This window comes from Macaca nemestrina, chromosome 14 (genome assembly GCF_043159975.1).
Source record: "Macaca nemestrina isolate mMacNem1 chromosome 14, mMacNem.hap1, whole genome shotgun sequence".
NCBI lineage: Eukaryota > Metazoa > Chordata > Mammalia > Primates > Cercopithecidae > Macaca > Macaca nemestrina.
The window spans coordinates 109501892-109518194 of record NC_092138.1 but is presented as its reverse complement, the minus strand read 5'-3'; the positions used below and the strand labels follow the sequence as shown (position 1 = coordinate 109518194).

At 55.1% G+C, this 16303-nt stretch overlaps 1 protein-coding gene and 1 long non-coding RNA gene across 11 annotated transcripts in view; one reads left to right on the top strand and one right to left on the bottom strand.

Annotated features, from left to right (window-relative positions):
* LOC105463943 (uncharacterized) overlaps positions 1-10509 on the top strand; it is a 30779-nt gene extending 20270 nt beyond the window's left edge. For 6 of the 8 annotated variants that reach the window (XR_011613007.1, XR_011613008.1, XR_011613005.1 and 3 more), the window contains 2 exons: positions 3720-4693; positions 4852-10509. This is a non-coding gene — a long non-coding RNA (uncharacterized lncRNA). The remainder of the gene's footprint in view (positions 1-3719; positions 4694-4851) is intronic. The other 2 variants (XR_011613006.1, XR_011613002.1) reach the window with 1 other exon arrangement.
* LOC105463944 (solute carrier family 2 member 8) lies at positions 4817-15912 on the bottom strand. Of its 3 annotated transcripts, none has more exons than XM_011711419.3 (10): positions 15756-15911; positions 15504-15666; positions 14974-15180; positions 13053-13152; positions 9658-9854; positions 8655-8798; positions 8390-8498; positions 7469-7642; positions 6951-7096; positions 4817-5383 (listed from the first exon to the last, which is right to left on the bottom strand). In XM_011711419.3, exons 1-10 carry the CDS (start codon positions 15809-15811, stop codon positions 5246-5248), a joined length of 1434 nt encoding a protein of 477 aa, XP_011709721.2. In that variant the 5' UTR covers positions 15812-15911; the 3' UTR covers positions 4817-5245. The 3 variants fall into 3 exon arrangements, with proteins under 3 accessions (XP_011709721.2, XP_011709723.2, XP_011709722.2); XM_011711420.3 differs by lacking the exon at positions 4817-5383 and adding an exon at positions 6216-6720 and having other exon boundaries at positions 15756-15912; XM_011711421.2 differs by lacking the exon at positions 6951-7096 and having other exon boundaries at positions 15756-15912.
* Between the last annotated feature and the right edge of the window lie 391 nt (positions 15913-16303).

Below are 16303 nucleotides of genomic sequence, written 5' to 3'. Positions count from 1 at the left end.
TCAGTTATTATTCTGGGTGTTTCTGTAAAGGTGTTTGTGGATGAAATTAACATTTGAATCAGTAGACCCAGTGAAGCGGATTGCCCTCCTCAATGTAGGTGGGCCTCATCAATCCCTTGAAGGCCTGAATAGAATGAAAGTAAGGGGAGACGCTTCCTTACTATCTTGAGTGGGGATGAGAGTCTTTTCCTGCCTTCAGATTTGAACTGCGATATTGGTTCTTCCTGGATCTCCAGCCTGCTGGCCTTTGGATTGAAACTGCACCATCAGCTCTCCTGGGCCTCCAGCTGCTAACTCACCCTGCAGACCTTGTGACCTCCATAATCATGTGAACTGATTTCTTTTCTTTTCTTTCTTCTTCTTTTTTTTTTTTTTTTTTGAGATGGAGTCTCTGTTGCCCAGGCTGGAGTGCAGTGGTGCGATCTCGGCTCACTGCAGCCTCTGCTTCCCAAGTTCAAGCGATTCTCCTGCCTCAGCCTCCCAAGTAGCTGGGATTATAGGAGTGTGCCACCATGTCCAGCTAAATTTTTTGTATTTTTAGTAGAGACAGGGTTTCACCATGTTGGCCATGCTGGTCTCGAACTCCTGACCTCAAATGATCTGCCTGTCTTGGCCTTGTGCTGGGATTACAGGCGTGAGCCACCGTGCCTGGCCATTATGTGAGCTGATTTCTTTTTTTTTTTTTTTTTTTTTTTTGAGACGGAGTCTCGCTCTGTTGCCCAGGCTGGAGTGCAGTGGCCGGATCTCAGCTCACTGCAAGCTCCGCCTCCCGGGTTTACGCCATTCTCCTGCCTCAGCCTCCCGAGTAGCTGGGACTACAGGCGCCCGCCACCTCGCCCGGCTAGTTTTTTGTATTTTTTAGTAGAGACAGGGTTTCACCGTGTTAGCCAGTATGGTCTTGATCTCCTGACCTTGTGATCCGCCCGTCTCGGCCTCCCAAAGTGCTGGGATTACAGGCTTGAGCCACCGCGCCCCGGCCGTGAGCTGATTTCTTATTTCTCTCTGTATATATATCTGTATCTCTCTCTCTCTCTACTTACACATACACCCCCCTGCCCATACACACATACACCATTAGTTTAATCTTTGGAGAACCCTGGTTAATACAGAAGACCAGAAGCAGACTGTTAAACAACTTGACCTAAGTGACATTTATAGAACACTCCACCCAGCAACAGCACAGTACATATTCTTTTCAATTGCACGTGGAACATTCACCAAGATAGGTCTCAATACATTGAAAAGGATCAAAATTACGTTAAAACATGATTAACAGAACATTTTGTAGAAGAGCTAGAGGATAAAGTAAAAAAAAATTCCTAGAATACAAAGACACTAAAAGAGTATATAAGTGAAAAATTGAGGGAGGATACTGTGCCCGGAAGTACAATGTCTACTAGAAGTTTCAGAAAGAGGAAACAGAGAAAATCAGGGGCTGGGATGCGGGAATGAAGAAGTAAGAGAACAAGTTCCCAGAAGAAAGTATCGAGATTCAAAATCTCGTGGTACCAGAGGCGTTTGAACCAGAGCAACTTCATCCTGAGTAGGGGCGGGGTAAAATGAGGCTGAGACCTACTGGAATGCATTGCCAGACGGTGAAGGCATTCTAAGTCACAGGATGAGATAGGAGGTCATCACAAGATACAGGTCCTAAAGACCTTGCCGATAAAACAGGATGCAGTAAAGACTTAGCTGCCCAAACCCACCCAAACCAAGATGTCGATGAGAGTGACCTCAGTCGTCCTCACTGCTACACTCCCACCAGCGCCATGACAGTTCACACATGCTATGGCAACATCAGGAAGTTACTTTATATGGTCTAAAAAAGGGTGGCATGAATAATCCGCCTCTTGTTTAGCATATAATCAAGAAATAACCATAAAAATGGGTAACCAGCAGCCCTCGGGGCTGCTCTGTCTATGGAGTAGCCTTTCTTTATTCCTTTACTGTGCTCATAAACTTGCTTTCACTTTACTCTCTGGACTGGCCCTGTCTCTGCAAAAAAGAAAGAAAAAAAAAGTGACAGTAAAATAAAGGCCTTTTAGGCATGCAGAAACTCACTCCCTTTGTACCTGTCCTGAAAAAATGACTGCTATCAGACATGGGAGCCCTGTGAAGGTGTAGCCCTGCAAATTGAAATGGAATCCAAAGAGCAAGGTGTGGAACCCAAGAAGCAGAGAAATTAACCCAGGAATTCAATGAAAAGAAGACCTAAGATAACAGCTTTGCGGCAGGTCCCCCAAAACAAGAGGTCAGCAAGGAGAATTTGGCAATGGATTCCATGCAACAGCTAGCCTATTACAAAGAGGACCTCAGTCATATGGTGAAGAAAATGACGTGTTTCTTAAGAAGGAAAAAAAAAAAAAAAAGACAAAAACTCTAGGAAAAAAAGAAATCTAATATGTCTTAAATAAGGTACAACCCCAAATCTGGCATTATTCTAATTAACTAATGTTGTATAAGAGAAAATCCATTTTATATTGTTACTTAGAATATTCCTTTTTGAGTAACACAGGCTGACTGACATAGGATTATGTCTTTAAGTCCATTTCATTAGGTTTACAGTAATGATGTTTCTATAACCATAATGTTGTGAACACTTCCTCCCCGCACTCATAAAGAAGGTCTGGGTTTTTTATATTACTAACCTAAAGCCATGTATCAGTGGCTTTGCTTGGCAAAGGATAATTTGGACCCAGAAAGCTTATTCTCAAGGCAGCTTTCAAAAAGTCAAGTGGCAGGGCAGTGCTGTTCACATTTTCATGTGCACCTCCCCATCCTCTCCCCCCACCTCCCCATCCTCTCCCCCCACCTCCCCATCACGTCCCCTCACCTCCCATCACGTCCCCCCACCTCCCCATCATCTCACCCCACCTCTGCATCATCTCCCCCACCTCCCCATCATCTCCCCCACCTCTTCATCATCCCCCACCTCCTCATCTCTCCCCACCTCCCCATCACGTCCCCCCACCTCCCCATCATCCCCCACCTCATCATCTCCCCCACCTCCCCATCATCCCCCACCTCCTCATCATCTTCCCCCATCTCCCCATCACCTCCGCTAATCATCTCCCTCCACCTCCCCATCACCTCCCCCCACCTCCCCATTTATCCTTCATGCTTGCTTTGGCCCATGTTAAGCTTCAGTCTGAAGCTCCAGTTGGTGGCAAGAGGGCAGCCAGAGCTCCACATCCATAACCTCCAGGCACAAGGCTGGTGGAAAGAGAACATGTCTCGAATGATTTTCATTTTGCGTATGTATGTATGTATGTATGTATGTACGTATGTATGGATGTATTTTTGAGACTGTCTCGTTCTGTCCCCCAGGCTGGAGTGCAGTGGCACGATCTTGGCTCACTGCTACCTCCGCCTCCTGGGTTCCAGGGATTCTCCCACCTTAGCCTCAGCGATTCTCCTGCCTCCTGAGTAGCTGGGATTACAGGTGTGCACCACCACACCCAGCTAATTTTGTATTTTTAGTAGAGACGAGGGTTTCACCGTGTTAGTCAGGCTGACTCCACCCGCCCCGGCCTCCCAAAGTGTTGGGATTACAGGTGTGAGCCACCGTGCCCGGTTGCCCTTTGTATTTTACTTGTGTTGTTAAATGGTTTACAAAAGCACATACAATTTTATACCAGTCTGGAAAAAAAAAGTGCTTGACAAATTGCTACTGTGACTTCACTGAGATGCAAAAAGCAATATGGTTCTCACCCAATCAGTGGACTGCCACGCAAGCACTGGCGCTGCGGATGCCGAGGTGCGGCCATGGCCATGGGAAATGCCCCTGCACAGACACAGGACTCTGCTTCTGGAAGGCCTGTGGGGAAACTGGATTTGCTACAGCTGAGAGTTGTCCAGAGTCCTGGGCATGGTTCCACACATTTCACTGAAATCAGAGTAGCTGCTGTGTATCTTCTGGAACTGATCTGATCCGGCGCCTTGCTCTGCCTGGTCCATGCTGTACTTCGAGTGTCCTCGAAAACGGCCCCTGCTCTCTGCCCTCATTGTGTGACTTAATGGGAGATGCCAAGGTGGGCAGGCGCTGGGGCTGCAGGTCTGGGAATTGGACAAAGCAGCCGTGAGATGGGAAGAATGGTCCCCTCTGCTTAGCGTTGCTAGACAGCATGAGTGTTGGAAGTGAGATCTTTCAAGATAGAACTGAAATCTTTTTTTTTTTTTTGGTGGGGGGTTGGGGTCTCGTTCTGTCTCCCAGGCTGGAGTACAGTGGTGCAGCCTCAAATTCCTGGGCTCAAGAGATCCTCCCGCCTCAGCCTCCCAAAGCACTGGGATTACAGGTGTGAGCCACCGTGCCTGGCAGAACAAAATCTCAACAGAGATGTTATCTCTGGAAAGGGGTGGCTGTAAATAGTTTTATTTGTTTATCCAAGTAAATTGTTGTTTATCCAAATAAATGAGTATTTGTAAAGTGCCTAGGACAGTGCCGAGCAGCTGGTGAACAGCTATAAAAATGACATGAAATCTGTTTTTTAATTTCCCTACAATGAACACATATTAGCTAATTAATAACAAAATTGTAAAAGACTTCTGGCTCTATTAGAGTCAACAGAACAAAAGGTTTTGTGGGTTTTTTTTTTTTTTTTTCTATTTTTTTAAACTCAACAAGATTTGATGGCTGATGACCCAGGGAACTGAGCCCAAGGAAGGAGCCAGAAATGACTTCTCAGTGCCAAGGGTAAGCTTGGCTGACCATGAGCAAGTAAAGCCACAGGGTGTCCTGGGCAGCATCTAGTCCTGGAAGTGATGGGAATAAACCCTCTTCAAACTGAGCTTTGCACAAAGCCCAGAGACACTGACCTGATTTTCTGTGTCAATCTTTATTTGGCAAACAAGGTTCCTTCCCGATAAGGCAGCCGCGTGAGAGGAGCGACCGGGTGCCCAGCACCCAACCTCCAAAAGCACCTCTAGCCTGAAGACAAAGATCCCAGAGGCCCAGCTCCCCTTGCACTGCTTTAGTGTTGCGCATGGAGGGCTGACTGCAGGTCTGCAAAGCTCTAAGGTGTGCCCGCGTCCGCAGAGCAGCAGCCGGAGCTGGAGCAGGAGGCGGGTGAGCCTCCTAGCCCCGGGTCGTGGGCTGGAGGGAGCATGCCAGAAAGGAAGGACCCTGCAGACCGAGGCTCCAGAGGGGCTGTGCTCCTGGATTCTGGCTCCCCTGGGGCAGGCGGGGGCTCTGGGCTTGGGCCCAGCTCGGAGTCACAGGCTTGCTCCATCCCCTAGTGAGTGGCTGTCATCGCCCCTCAAAATGGGCTGTGATTTGTTCCAGAGTCTTTCCTTTGGTTTCAGGGACACAGAACAAGGTGAAAAGGACACTGAAGATGCAGAAAGCGGAGGCAAGCCAGAAGGCTCCGTAGGGCCTGAGGACCTCCTGCAGAGAGATGAAAGGCCATGGGTGGACGTGGGGAGAGATCAGGAGGCCCCACGCAATCACTGAGGCAGCTCCGCCACCAGGGGGTCCGGTCCCCTGACCCCAGCCTGCCCTGCCCAAGGCCACAGCCATTTTGTCTCCACCCAGCTCTGGGACATGGAGGACGGTCTGGCATCCAGTCTGATGGCTTGGGCCGAGCACTGTCCAAGATACTGGGGTTGTATGGCTGGGGAAACTGAGGCTCACAGCAATGAAGTGACTGCCTCAAGGCCAGAGACCTGCTATCCAGTGACAGCTGGGCTCCGGCTCCAGGGTCCACAGACCCACCCTCCACCCTCAGCTTTGGCCCCACGGTGAGGCCCCCAGGCGGTTCTTTCATAGTGTGGTGGAAATGGGTGAGACAGGGCAGAGCGAGCATGGCCCCAGGAGCACATGGGGACTCTTGGGGCTACTGGCATGGAGGCAGGAGTGAGCCATCCCCTTCAGTCAGAGCCCATCCCCGCCACCCCCCACCGCTGTGACCTCCCACATGGCAGAACTAAAAAGGTGCTTCTCAGCTCCTGGTCCTCTGGGACCTGGTGATCTCTCCCTCCTTGAAGGCCTTCTCTTGGCCTCTTGGACATTATCTCTCCTAACAGGACTGTTAGGTCCTTTGTCACCTCCTTCTTGGCTGCTTTTCCTCCTTCCTTTGCTGCCCATCCCCTCCCAGCTGCAGCAAGTAATCTCCACCCCCAGGCATCGGCCCGGCCCCACAACGTGCTCCCTGGGCAGCCCCGCCTAAGTGGGTCCCAGGCTCTGTGCAGACTCCAGGCTGGCCCCTCACTGACCCGCCCTACCACATCCTAACCCACCCCACCGGGGTTCATTCTCACACCACTGCCACAGCCTTTCCCGCCCTCGTCATAAAGGGGACCGTGTCCATCTTGTTCATTGCTCTCCCTGGCGCCTTGAACGGGCCTGAACATGCCAGGAGACCTGGAGGGCACAAATGACTGAACAAATGACCAGATCATCTGCCCGAGAACTGTCTCTCTGTTGACTGGGAAGCCCTGGGACAGGGTCCACGCCTGTGCCAGTCCATCCGTGAGAAGGCAGCAGCAGGATGAACTGAGTTAATGCTCCCATCAGCCTTAACAGCAAGCTGCTGTTGCTCTCCTCCAGTTTCAGCTAAGGAAGCAGGCTCAGAGAAGGTAAGCGTCATACCCAAGGTCACACAGCAAGGAAGTAGCCAGGGTGGAGCTGCAGCCCAGTCCTGTCAACTCTTCCCACATAGACCTTAGGCTCAAGGCCCACGTTCCTGACGTTCACGAAGGGGAGAGGCCAGCTGTGTTGTCTGACTGCCAAGACAGGCGGAGGACTCCTGAGGGGTCACAGCCTGGATTCCCCATCTGGCCCAGCCCATCTGCCTCCACTTCTCCTTGCCCAAGATAGCCAGTGGCCCAGGCATGATAGGGCTCAGGCTGCCTGTAAGGGCCACGACCCTGGGTCTTCTGAGCAGTACAAGTGGTTTTAGAAAGTGCTGCTCGGCTGACTGCACAAATGGGGTGCCGGGGGAGCCCACACTCACCATGAGGCTGCTGAACTCCTTGGTCACGAGAAAGGCCATGAGCCAGTTGGTGAGGACACAGATGCCTGTCGCCACACCCTTGACATGCAGAGGGAAGATCTCTGACATGAGCAGCCAGGGGATGGGCCCCCAGCCCACCGCAAAGCCTGTGGGAGCGAGACAGGCAAGACAGGCATCAGGGCCGGCAGGGCTGGGCTCCTAGGCTCACCGCAGAGCCAGGAGACCCAGCTTCCCGGCCTGTGGGGCTGAGGGGTCCTGGATCCCAGTGTGGTCCCGCCAGCTCCATGCTCTTTCCTGCCAAGGCCTCTGAGATAGGGTCACAACGGGGCCTGCTCAAGGGCTGCTCAGGGGATTCAGTGAAAGGAAAGCAGAGGAGCCTAGTTCAGCATCTGCATGTGGTCAGAGCTATAAATGCAGAGCTGGGGATCTGTGAGACTAGAGGTGAGGCTGGGGAAGACCCCACCTGCTGGGAGCCGCCAGAGCAGAGCCGGGGGATCGCCTCCCACGGGCCCCCTTACCGGCGATGAAGAGGCACATGCTGCCCACGGCCAGCCAGGCCAGCCCCACGCTGGCATCAACAGGCTCTGCGGAGACAGGCGCCGACAGGGCCATGTGCGAGGAGTTGCCGGGCCCACCCTGCGTCAGCTTGAAGTAGGTGCCGAAGGCACTCGTGCTGAACACCATGGCCACACCTGCAGGCGGGAGGGTGGCGGTGGGTGGGGCGCCCGGGGAATGGCCCAGGGGGCAGCAGCATGGCCTGGATGCCTCTGAGAGGGGCGGGCTCGGCTCCCAGAGAGCGGCCAGCCTGGTGTTCTGGGACCTTGGCTCCAGGAGCCCTGACTGGGTGGCAGCCACCCCGCCTTGGACCTCAGCGATCTGCAAGAAGTTCCTGGAGCAGACCCTCTGGGCCGAGGAAACGGGAGGTACCGGCGCAGCAGCAGCAGCGGGTGACCCTCAGCCCCGACGGTTGTCTTTGCAGCAGCTGCTGGGTACCCATGTCCGTGGGCCGCAGCTCTTGCTGAAGGTCTCACGTGGATCACCTCCCACTCCTCACAATAGCGCTGAGGGAGGCGCTACCGTTACCCCCATTTCCCAGAGGGGGAGACTGAGGCTCAGAGAGGTAAAGTCACTTGTCCAAAACGACCCACAAGCTCCTGAGTCACTTCACCTTCCTGGCCCTCAGTGTTCCCATCATAAGCTGGGGCTGTGACGGTGCCTTCTGGTGGGTTCACCAGAGGTCAAAGGCGTGGTGTGGGAGTACCACTAGCATGGACAGGCCTCCAGTGAGCGCTTGGTGATGAGCTGCCGTCAAATCATGGCCGCATTAGTCCACGACGTTTGTCATCACAAATGCTCCCTGTCCTCCTCCTGCAGTGTGGTGGCCTGGGCAAAGGCCCTCCAGCCCATGGCGGGGAGGCTGCTCAGGGGTGAGCCCTCACCTGACGAGACCAGGAGCAGCCTCCGCCCTGCTCTGTCCATGATGAGAGCCGCCACAGCTGTGAACAGCACCTGGATGACACCCACGACGACCGAGGCCAGGCTGCTGTCCTGGGGGAGATGGAGCCCAGGCAGGTCAGGCCAGTCAGCCGAGAGCTGGGTCCCTCCCTCTCCAGGCCTGTGCTGGGTGGCTGGGCCCTGGGCTCGGGGAGGAAGCTCCATCTCTGTGGGGGCTGGACGAGGCAGGCCAGGCAGGGGCCCCTTTACCTTGAACTTGGCCTCTTCAAAGATAGTCTCTGCATAGAACATGACAGCGTTGACCCCCGACAGCTGCTGGAAGGCCATCAGGGAGACGCCGATGATGAAGGGCTTGTAGATGCCGGGCTGCCGCAGCAAGGCCGGGTGAAAGCTCTGCTCTGACGGAGACTGGCCATCAGGATTTCTCTCTCCCCTCCCGCAAGGGGCCCCCCTCTGTGGCTCCACTGTCCTAAGACTTGGGGAGTGTGTCGGCTCCTCATCCCAGTGCCCCCTCTGTCCTCAGGTGTGCAGACAAGTCCCAGCCTCCCCATGTGTCAGGTGAGATGACCCTCACCTGCCCAGGGCACTTCCTGATAGGTGGGGGGAGCCACAAAGAGGTAATCTGGGCAAAGAGCAAGCTGGGCTGTCCTCATCCCTGCCATGACCAACACGTCCAGCACCTCCCTCAGGTCTGGACGTGGCCCTAGCTGAGCACCTCCTACGGCCCTCCCCACTGACCTTCCCTCCCCACTGACCCCGCCCTCCTCACTAAGCCCTTCCTTCCTTCCCCCCACTGAGCCCCACCCACCACTGTGAGGCATGTGCTGACTCCCATGTCACAGGGGAGGAGCTAAGGCTTAGGTGAGGGGCAGCGTGGGAGCTTCAAACCCATGCCTGGGTGACTCTAGAACCCAGACTCTTAACCCTCTACCCTGCCCTACAACTCCCTTGTTAAATCCAAGTCCTCAGCTCTGCCTCTGTATCCCCCACCAGGCCTGGCCATTCTGTTCCTGAGACAGAAAGGGTCAAAGCTCGGCCTTTGCTGGTGACTTCGGAGGCTAGGGCCCAGCTCCGTGGGGTTCCAGCTGTCTTGGCGTGCTCTAAGACAGGAAGCACTGGGACTGTCTTCGCTGAGGGTGGAGGGTGGACAGGCACCTCCCTGTCCCCCCAAAGTGTGGCCTTGGGAACAGGCTGTGCTACCCTCCCGTGACTGCTGTCCCACTCCTGTCAGCTCTGCCTCCCATCCTCTCACCTGCTCGGCCCCAATGGGGGGGTCTTCCCAGCCCTGCTCGGAGCCCCACAGGAACCGCAGGGCGGCCATGGCCTCCTGGCGCCTGTGCTGAGTCAGCAGGAAGCGCGGGGTGTCGGGCATGACGCACATGAGCAGCAGCATGAGGGAGGGGGGCGCGCAGCCCAGCACAGCCAGCCAGCGCCACTCCAGCACCCAGCCTGCGGGAGGTTGTTGGGGGGAGGCTGGTGTCAGAGCCAGGGTGAGCCAGCCTGGGCCTTGCCAGCCTCAAAGACTCAGCTTCAGAGATGGGGCCTTGCTGCCTCTGCACATCTGCCCTCGAGTTTCCTACTGACATTGCCATTATCACAGCTGTTCATGAAGGCACATGGCATGGGCCAACCACACCAGCTGTAGAAGCGATGGTGGGTATGACAACGCGGACATTACTAGGCTACATCTGTTCGGCGAAACATTTATGTAGCCACAGAACAAAGGATGAGGTGTTTGCTGCATGTCCACGTGGTATGATGTGGCACCATTTGTAGAAGAGGTGGGGGAGGGAGGATAAATATGCATATCCCTCGTATGAACAGACTCTCTGAAGGCTACCAAGAAACAGGCAATGGGGGCTCCCGCAGACAGGAAAGGGACAGAGGTGGAGTAAGCTTTTCACTGGACATTCCCCACGCTGGCACTTGAGTGTTGAATCATTTGAATGCATTATTTATTCAAAGTATACGTGAAAGTAGAGAGGTGAGAGGGTTTTGCTGTCTTGATGTATGAAGAACAGCACAAGTGCAGAATTGCCTAGCTTTATATAAAGGTTAAAAGGTTCTCTTACAAAGGGGCCTTGGAATAAATGAGTCTAGGGCATTGTTGCTCTAATTATTAATTTTTCCGAAGCCCAAGGCTTACCTATCCCTGGTTCCTGGTGGAAAAATACCTTTAAGATAGTCATGATGTCCCTATTTTTCTTCTGTGCTGGGGGTGCAGACAATCATTCTGTGAAGTCTAGTTGTTGGAACATGATTGCCCCAGTGTGAAGGAACGTGTCACCACCATGTCACTTTGTGGAGTTAACGAGTTCACCCACCCCAGTGGATCAAAACTCACAGAAACTGATCGGGAAAGGTCGGAGAAGCAACAAGCACATATTCAGATGAGCTGAAGATAGTGCCACGGGTGGGTGGACACCTAGTACCTGTCCCCAAAATGATGAATGTCAAGGCCTGCGCACAGTGGAGACTTTGGTTTGCTCAGGTCTCTCAAGGTAGCCAGATCGCTGGCAGGATTCTGAATTAGGGTAGTTAAGTGGGTAAAAATGAAAGACCAAAGACCTGTGTATCATCCGCCCCGAAGATCCAGAGGGCTTGTGCCCTGGGCCAGGCCATAGCCCGTCAGGCGTCCGAGGCCTCCTACCCCGATGATGCCCATGGTTCCTTTTTTTTTTTTTTTTTTTTTTTTTTTTGAGACGGAGTCTTGCTCTGTCGCCCAGGCTAGGCTGGAGTGCAGTGGCCGGATCTCAGCTCACTGCAAGCTCCGCCTCCCGGGTTTACGCCATTCTCCTGCCTCAGCCTCCCGGGTAGCTGGGACTACAGGCGCCCGCCACCTTGCCCGGCTAGATTTTTGTATTTTTTAGTAGAGACGGGGTTTCACCGTGTTAGCCAGGATGGTCTCGATCTCCTGACCTCGTGATCCACCCGTCTCGGCCTCCCAAAGTGCTGGGATTACAGGCTTGAGCCACCGTGCCCGGCCAGCCCATGGTTCTTAAGTCCTTCCTTGACAGTCCTCATTTGGAACCCACTGTTAGGCACTTTTCATGTGTCACTTAATTTAATGGACAGGTACTGGACTAGGTGAGGTTATGCCCATTTCAAGACAGAGAAACTGAGGCTTCCAGAGGTGGTGTGACTTGGCCAAGGTCATGCAGCACGTAGGAGAGGCTATCCCCAAACCCAGGATGGTCAGATTTGAAGCCTGCCCTCATTTTTTTTTTTTTTTTGAGACAGAGTCTCACTGTGTCGCCCACACTGGAGTGCAGTGACATGATCTCAGCTCACTGAAACCTCAGCCTCCCAGGTTCAAGCAATTCCTGTGCTTCAGCCCCCCAGGTAGCTGGGATTACAGGTGCCCACCACCACGCCCGGCTAATTTTTGTATTTTTTAGTAGAGACAGGGTTTCACCGTGTTAGCCAGGCGGATCTCGAACTCCTGACCTCAAGTGATCTGCCCGCCTTGGCCCCCCAAAGTGCTGGGATTACAGGCATGAGCCACAGGGTCTGGCCTCTAAAGCCTGGCCTCTTTTTCTTTTTTTTTTTTTTTGAGACGGAGTCTCGCTCTGTCACCCAGGCTGGAGTGCAGTGGCCGGATCTCAGCTCACTGCAAGCTCCGCCTCCCGGGTTTACACCATTCTCCTGCCTCAGCCTCCCGAGTAGCTGGGACTACAGGCGCCTGCCACCTCACCCGGCTAGTTTTTTGTATTTTTTAGTAGAGACGGGGTTTCACCGTGTTAGCCAGGATGGTCTCGATCTCCTGACCTCGTGATCCGCCCGTCTCGGCCTCCCAAAGTGCTGGGATTACAGGCTTGAGCCACCGCGCCCGGCCTGCCTGGCCTCTTTCTAATGAGAACACACCTGCCTCCTGAAGCTTCTTCATGCTGGCCCAGCTTTGCCCCTCGGGGTCGCCAGGACCTGGCCTCCTTCACGTTGCAACTCGCCGACATGGTGAATCCAGCACTGACATTCTCAGGGGGACTCGCTCAGCCCTTCAGATGCCTGGGCTGAAGATTCTTACAGGGACCCCCCACTTCTGGAGCCCTCTGGTTTGTCACTGCACAGTAAGGTACTGACCTAACCAGTCAGCCCTTCCCACACCCCTAGAGGGAGCTTCAGGAAAGATGAGGATATCACCTTCTCCAGCTCTCCTTGGAACTCAGTCATAAGACACACCTATTGGCCGGGCGCGGTGGCTCACACCTGAAATCCCAGAACTTTGGGAAGCTGAGGTGGGCGGATCACGAGGTCAGGAGATCAAGACCATCCTGGCTAACACAGTGAAACTCCGTTTCTACTAAAAATACAAAAAATTAGCTGGGCCTGGTGGCACGCACCTGTAATCCCACCTACTTGGGAAGCTGAGACAGGAGAATCGCTTGAACCCAGGAGATGGAGGTTGCAGTGAGCCGCCACTGCACTCCAGCCTGGGTGACAGAGCCAGACTCTGTCTCAAAAAAAAAAAAAAAAAAAAAAAAGACTCACCTATCCCAAGGTCCCAGGAAGGTGATCTGGAGCCTGGCATGTTGGGCACTGGCTGTGTGACCTCAGACAAGTCCCTTGACCTCTCTGAACCTCTGTTTACACATCTATAAAATGGCCACATGACCACAAACAGGAAGCAAGAGATAATGACAACTATACCTGCCAGGTAGGCCAGGAGGATGCCGACGACGACCATCAGCTGCACACAAGAGCCGAGCAAGCCCCGGACTGCTGGGTAGGCGATTTCAGAGATGTAGACCTGCCAGCAACAAGACGAGGATTTAGGGCTGGGCACAGTGGCTCACTCCTGCAATCCCAGCACTTTGGGAGGCCGAGGCGGGCAGATCATCAGAGGTCAGGAGATCGAGACTGGCCTGACCAACAGGGAAAAACCCCATCTCTACTAAAAATACAAAATTAGCTGGGCCTGGTGGCATGCATCTGTAATCCCAGCTACTCAGGAGGCTGAAGGAGGAGAGTCACTTGAACCTGGGAGGTGGAGGTTGTGGTGAGCCAAGATCTCACCATTGCACTCCAGCCTGGGCAAAAAGAACGAAACTCCGTCTTAAAAATAAACAAATAAATAAAAATTTTAAAAAAATTTAAAAATTTTAAAAATTAAAAACAAAAAACAAAAAAAAACGATGAGGCTTTACTCAGGCTCCAAGCGTTCTTAAAACAGAAAGGTCTCAACCATTCAGAGCTGAGGAAAGTCCTTGCGGGGGGTTATGGCAGGTCCCGAGGCCCCTTAGTGGAACCTGCCCAGGTGAGCAGAGCCATCCCCAGGTCCTCACCACTGAAAGGTCTGTGGCAGGCGTTTAAAGGGGATTAAAGGCAACAGAGAGGGCTGCATGTGATGGCGAGGCAGTGGGCACAGAGCTTCTCAGGCCTTCATTTAATGGGCACAGACACCCTAGGTAAAACGTAGATTCCGATGCAGTAGGTCTAGGCGGGCAAAAGATTCCACCTTGCTAACCAGCTCCATGTGTGCCCACCCAGGATCCTAGCCCAGGGCCCACGCTTTGAGTGGTGGCCTTAGACCAGAAGCACGAACTCTCTGCCTCAGTCACTAGGCACTGCTCCCTCCTGAGCCCACAGGCCACCAGGCCCTCACCCATGCATCTAAGGTTATTCCATAGCTTAAGCCCTAACACAGGTGTGTTTCTGCCCAGTTAAAAAAACCACAGACATAAAAGGTCCAGCTTCTTCCCCACCCTCTTCTGGTCCAGCTGCTGCTGCCAGTTAGCAAATGCTGGTGAAATGAGCACCCAGGGAGGGCCCTGAGTGGCTGCTTTCAACCTCACTTGGGTGAGATACTGTCCACGCCCATGGCTGGGGGCAGTTCATGGGTCACCAAGCTGTCAGGGTCCAGTCCTCCATAAGCCATGCCAGGGGCTGTCTACCCAAAGTCCCACTGAATCCTGACCACTACCTCAGGGACTAATGCCATAATCCCTGTTTTCCAGGGAAGGAAACTGAGGCCCAGGCAGACACTCTGCTCAGGTCAGTGGCAGAACCAGGATTTGACCCAGATGTTCGGGGCTCCCAAGTGGGCAGCCTGGGTCAGGAGGGGGAAAGGGGGAAGATGGGGAAGGAGGGGCTGGCCTGTGACAAGGAAAGGGGAACACAGGCCAGCAGCCTTTGCCCCAGGAGAAACCAGGACAGGAACTTCCTGCTAATTGCAGTCATTGACCCGAAGCCAGGGATGAAAACCATAATGTTGGGAGTGGGCTCCTATGGATCATCTGCAGGTCTGCAGAGCAAAAGATGGGCACGGCTAAGTGGGATAATCCTGGGTTCCAGCAACTGCTTCCCCTCTGACTAGCTGTGGACCTTGCCTGGGCAAAGGACTTCACCTTTCCGAGACTGCATGTCATGACCTCAGTGTAAAATGGAGAGAACAGCAGGATCCTTCCCAGGGTGGACGGGAGGGACCGCGAGATAACGCAGGGACTTCAAGCCTGGCACCTATAAGGTCCCACCAGGGGAAGCCGCGCCCCTAGGACTGAGGAGCGGTTTGTCCACTCCTCCTCTGTCTCAGGCCGCGCGAGACAGGACACTCGCGAGACGGGACACTCACCGGGGCCACTAGGGAGGCAACACCGCAGGCCAGGCCGGTGAGGAGGCGGCCCCCCAGCAGCATCCACACGTCTTGGGCCGCGGTGATGACGGCAAAGCCGGCCACGAAGGGCACGGAGCACAGCAGGAGGCTCAGCTTGCGCCCGGCGCGGTCCACCAGCCAGCCGCCCAGCACTCCCCCTGCCGCAGCACCTAGGGTCACGATGGCCTGGGGGCGGGCGGAGGCTGAGGAGGGGGCGCCGAAGCCGCAGCCCATCCCTCCCCCCGTCCACGCCCCGCGGGCTCAGAGGGAAGGGGGCGACTCCAGGCAAATGAGCCGGGGCCCAGCGCCCGTCCCGAGGGGAGGGGTGGGGGACTGAGGGGTCCGGCGCTTGTCCCGAGGGGAAGAGTGGGGGACCAAAGAACTCGATGCCCGTCCCGAAAGGCCCGATGCCCGTCTCCTGGGGAAAGGCGGTGGCGGAGGGGCCCGATGCCTGTCCCGAGAGGAGGGCGCGGGGTCCCAGGGCTGGAGGGGCGAGTCCGGGGCCTCACCCCGAACCAGGAGGCGGCAGCGTCGTCCAGGTGCGGGGCCGGGGGCGCGGCGCGCTGCAGACTCGGGATGGCCGGGGAGCTGTAGCCGAGCGCGAAGCCGAAGCTGAGTGGGCCCAGGGCAGCGGCGAAGGCGGCGAGGAAGACGCGGCGGCCGCGGGGCGCGCTGCGGTGACAGGACCGAGGGTGAGCTGAGCGGACGCGGAGGGGCGGGAGGGCGAGGCCGCGTCCGGGCCCGGGTTCCCCGGGGCTCACCTGCCGCCAGGCGGCCCCAGAAGCGGCTGGGTTTCCTCTGGGTCCTCGGGCGTCATGTCCGCGGCCAACGCCGATCGGCCAGCTCCGGCGCCTGAACCGCCACCGGCCCCGCGAGTGCGGTCGGCACCGGCCTCTCGCAGCCAATGGGCGGCGGGGGGCGGGGGGCGGTGCTGGGCGGGATCGGAATCGCAGAGCAGAAGCAGCCAATAGGAATGCAAGGCGGGATTAGCGAATGCGCTAGGACCCGCCCTCATATTAAAGTATACCAATGGAAGCATAACGCTGATTAGCAAAACGCGCTGGAACCGCCCCTAGGACGGAAAGGCCCTAGGTACAGGTGGGCGGAGTTTCCGTCTGTAAACGGGGCCAGAGAGCTGCCTCAGAACTGAGCTGGCCAATGAGGTTGGAGGGAGGAGTTTTTTTTCTGGCACCGCCTCTCAATCTAGCTTCAACCAATGAGGGTAGGGGCGGGGCGAAGGCGGAGCACGTGGGCCTCAGCCCGAGACTTCCCGCCCCCAACTCTGAGAAGCTGCAACTGTCCTGCCGGG